General features: G+C 54.1%; 1 protein-coding gene across 1 annotated transcript in view; it reads right to left on the bottom strand.

Moving 5' to 3' along the window:
• Positions 1 to 829: 829 nt before the first annotated feature.
• LOC102008539 (sodium- and chloride-dependent transporter XTRP3A-like) overlaps positions 830 to 1,826 on the bottom strand; it is a 26,628-nt gene continuing 25,631 nt past the window's right edge. Inside the window, exons 7-8 of the mRNA XM_013513346.1 lie at positions 1,731 to 1,821; positions 830 to 1,298 (exon numbers count right to left, since the gene is read on the bottom strand). Of these exons, the coding sequence (XP_013368800.1) occupies positions 1,149 to 1,298; positions 1,731 to 1,821 (241 nt within the window). The 3' untranslated portion in view covers positions 830 to 1,148. The remainder of the gene's footprint in view (positions 1,299 to 1,730; positions 1,822 to 1,826) is intronic.

Here is a 1,826-nt window from a genome sequence, read left to right as displayed (position 1 = left end):
GCTCGCCGCTGCATGGCTCCCCATGCGCCGGGGGCCCTCCCTCTGGGAGCTAGGAGGCAGGAAGCTAGCCAGCCGGAAGACCGGCGCTCCCCACCCTTGGCTCCCTGTGGGCTGGAAGCCCTCCTTCCGGGGACTTGTGACTCTTTTAATCCCCCAAGCTTCTCCTTCTGGCATTCTCCTTAATCACCGACAAGATCAAGCATCTTTTCGTAGTGTTGCTTTCTTTCTGGCTCTGTTTCCTTTCCTGTGCCCGATGAGGCCTCTTGCCTGCCTGTTAGAATGTCCTTATCCATTTGTTGAAATTCTTTATATTCTGGAGACTAATCCTTTGTTGGTTATTTGTACCACATATATCTTCTCCCTGTTTGTAGTTGTGTCCTTTTCTTCTGGGTGAACTGATGCAAGAGAGGCCTAACCTTGGGGGTCTCCTGGCACATTTGTGCTACACTGTGAGCCCGCATTGCTCACCTCCAAGGGCTACCTTTTCACATGGTTTTGCTTTCCCACCTTGAGGTCTTTGTTTCATCCAAAAGTGCTGAAAGAAAAAAACCCTACTCGCCAAGAATACTATTCCCAGCAAAGCTGCACTTCAGAAATAAAGGAATAAGGGGATATAGCTCAGCGGCACTAACGCCTGCCTGCCAAGTGCAAGGTCCTGAGTTCGATTCCCGGTACCCCTCGAGAAAGAAAAGAAATAAGCAAAAGCAGAAGGAGGGCATGGTCATGAGGCCTTACTAGAATTGCTTAAAGGAATTGAAAGGACAGTACTTAGCATCAGAAAAATACATGAAAGCATAAACTGGTAGAAGTAAACACATTTGAAGTCAAATTCAGCATACCCCATTACTCTAATGATAGTGTGTAGATCTTTCAGATCTCTACTGTGGAAAGAGTGATCAAAAATAACTGTAGCCACATTAAATTGTAGCACCAAAAATGTAAATCGTAGGGGAGGAAGGTGAGTCTAGAGGCGCGCGCGTGTGTGAGCAAAGTTCTGTTGTCAGCTGCTCAGAGGCATTCAGTGTGACTCATCTTCACAGATGCAGAGCAGCACAGTACTTCAGCTTAAATAATTTAAAAAAAGCAGCCAAGCAGGCCATAGTGGAAGAAGGCGGGTGGCTGACCGCAGGCTCCGCGAGGTCCAGTTCTTAGGCCACGGAGGCCCGGCCTCCTTTCCTAAGGCGACGAATGACGAAAGTCCCCAGGGCCACCAGGGGGATGCACATGGTGGAGGAGGCCACGAGCAGGCCGATGACAGCCAGGGCATAGGTGGGGTAGTCCTTGGTCACCAGCCGGCCCTGGAGGACAGAGAGAGTGTCAGGGGAGGGACCCTCCGGCCACACCCGAGTGCAGTGGCCAGCCCTCAGCCCCCAGCGTGGTGGGGACCGTGGGGGGAAGCTCATGTTGGAGCTGCCCATGACAACCCCAGGAGTGACTGGCGCCTCACTCCGAGGCACTGTTCAGGGTCCCTAAGTGCAAGGCCACCCGTTTCCCAGACTAGCGCTTCGGGTGGCTGTGGAAATGCTCCGCGTCCACCCATCCTGCTCTGAGGAGCAGTGCCCGACCCGAGGCACAGTTTCCCAGCATGCAGGCAAGTCACAGCAAGCTCTGCAGGGCTGCCGTGGTCTCGTCACTGCGGCCCACGCAGCTCGACAGTCCGGGCTGAGACACGGTCTCAGTTTCACTGTGACCTCCCCACCGCAGCACAGCTCCTGGGCGGAGACAGGTACCTGGGTGGCGTCCCAGGCTTGGTACTGCAGGGTGCCCGAGAGGATGTAGTCGCTCAGGTAGAAGAGGAAGAGGCCGACGATGAGCAGCGGGCTCAC

Source organism: Chinchilla lanigera, unplaced genomic scaffold (genome assembly GCF_000276665.1).
Source record: "Chinchilla lanigera isolate Chin_1 unplaced genomic scaffold, ChiLan1.0 scaffold00019, whole genome shotgun sequence".
Classification (NCBI taxonomy): domain Eukaryota; kingdom Metazoa; phylum Chordata; class Mammalia; order Rodentia; family Chinchillidae; genus Chinchilla; species Chinchilla lanigera.
This window is presented reverse-complemented; position numbering and strand designations above follow the sequence as displayed.